We start from the raw sequence: 2101 nt of genomic DNA on the forward strand, positions 1-2101 counted from the left end.
CAAAGTGCTCAATTTCAAATGAATTCTTTATTAAAACAGATCAATTGCACATTAGCATACAAACCAAGAGTCCATATGCTGCCTTGAATAATTTTAGAGAATAACCATTATTACAAGCACACACACACTGCCACACAGTTTAGTTAACAGATGTCTTTACAATTTTAATTTAGAAGAACTCCTCATCACAGTAGTTGCATGTAGAATGAATGTAATTTGTTCACAAGTACTGAATATAAGACCATTTCAAATACTTCATTACTCAGACTGAGGCAAAGATTTCAATCATGTATTGAAATCTACACAAAGCTGTTTAAGAGTTTCTTACCAAGAGGTGAGCCAGTGCACGTGCCTCCGTTTAAGCAGTAATCTGTACAGTGGTTGACTTCACAACGTTCCCCAGAGAAATTAGGCCAGCAGTAACAGCGCCAGTCTCCTTTTTCATTGGCCATGCAACGTCCTCCATTCTCACAGGCAGGTCGGCACAACTCACCTTTACAATGTTGAAACAAATAAAAAACATTTTTCATTGAATCTTCATGTTCTTTTGTACCCACAAAAACATGAAAAAAGTGAGCAGCCCTACAGTAAAGTGAGGCTTCAGACCTGAGACAATGGGGTCAATACAAGAGCCATTGACCAAGGTCTTCCCCTCTGGACAGGTGCAGCTGGCCCCGGTAGGATTGAGCAAGCACATAAAATCGCAGGTCATCCGTAGACAGGGATTGGCCACTGAATACAAAACAGATAAAGCATAAATTGAACTTGGGATGTACAATGACATTTAGATAAACTTCAATTTATATATATTCAATGAATAATCATTAGAATTAATACTAATAATAATTATTTTGATATAATTAAAATTAAAATAATAATATAATTTAATTATATTAAAACAATTAGAGAAATTTAACATTTATACCCATTCTGGTATTTTTTCTTTCATTTCATAAATGTTGTCAATTTAATTGTGAAATTATTTAAGATGTTCATTGCTAAGAAATTACAAAGAAATATATGGAAAAATTTGGTTCTAAATTTTATTCGCAGTGTTGTTGAAAACCTTCCCTACAAAATGAAAACAGCTTAACACAGCTTGTCGAACTGGCGGCTCAAATGTTGCAGATTTGAAAGCTGTGGCTCAAAGATGCCAGCAGTATGAGGGAACATCTTTATCAATCTTCAGTGTTTTGCTGAGGACATCAAACCTAAACTTTTAGCTTTTGCTGGCAGTGCACAAGTCTCTCCACCAGGCTATATCTCTGACTTTAATGAGTCAGTGGGGACTGACTCAGCTGCCCCTCACTACAAACCCACCAGAAAAGAAAGATCTTTTTGAGATTGTGAGACCATTAACACAACCAGATAACAAAGAGCAACCAAGACCAACAGCAGAGGAGGCCAGCTTCTGAGAAGACAGTATATTAGAGAGCCACAAATGCAATGCATGGGGAGGCAAATTAAATGGGTGTAACATTTTTAAAGAGTGTTATTTCTCTCAGTGAGATGCACAGAACATTAATAAAGAAACCATATGTTCCCTTTCAGTCAGTCACGTTCTACGTTACGTCAGTCGTGACTGACGAATTGGGATCTCGCCCGAGAGCCCAATCACCTTCGAGTGTTAACTAAACAAGCCAATGACAGTTGGCATGCGTGTTTCGCCACACGTACCCCGCCCCGCAGCGCGGGTATAAAAGGAGAGCGCATGCAAATGCACATTAGCTTTTCGCTTCGGAGCCGAGCCTTCTACAGGACGAATCTCGGCGAGTGTTCTAGAGAAACAGCTGGCGTTGGTGTGACGGCGTATCAGCGGGGGTTGCCATCCAGGCTGCTGAAAACCTCGGCGGGCTGCAGCTTCCATTCTGCGGTCTCGCCGCGACCTCCCCTGGGCGCTTCAGCGCTCTCTCTAAAAGAGTGTTTCCTTTTTTTCCTAAAAGAGCAAATGTCTAAAAGAGCTCCACGAGCGACGGGCGTCTTTTTAAAGATGCCTTCCCGCTCGTGTGTTTCTGGATGTGGTCGTTTCCTGCCTCCATCTGATGGTCATGATCGCTGCCTCTCGTGCCTGGGCTTACAGCACGCTGAAGCAGCGCTCATG

The 2101-nt window shown here is 41.2% G+C and overlaps 1 protein-coding gene across 1 annotated transcript in view; it reads right to left on the bottom strand.

The window, feature by feature from the left end:
* Positions 1–2101, bottom strand: part of lrp1bb (low density lipoprotein receptor-related protein 1Bb) — a 373072-nt gene that overhangs the window by 16273 nt on the left and 354698 nt on the right. Inside the window, exons 81-82 of the mRNA XM_016288691.1 lie at positions 607–732; positions 329–493 (exon numbers count right to left, since the gene is read on the bottom strand). Coding sequence (XP_016144177.1) covers positions 329–493; positions 607–732 — 291 coding nt within the window. The remainder of the gene's footprint in view (positions 1–328; positions 494–606; positions 733–2101) is intronic.

The sequence above is a fragment of the Sinocyclocheilus grahami genome, unplaced genomic scaffold (assembly GCF_001515645.1).
Source record: "Sinocyclocheilus grahami isolate Dianchi unplaced genomic scaffold, SAMN03320097.WGS_v1.1 scaffold233.1, whole genome shotgun sequence".
Taxonomy (NCBI): domain Eukaryota; kingdom Metazoa; phylum Chordata; class Actinopteri; order Cypriniformes; family Cyprinidae; genus Sinocyclocheilus; species Sinocyclocheilus grahami.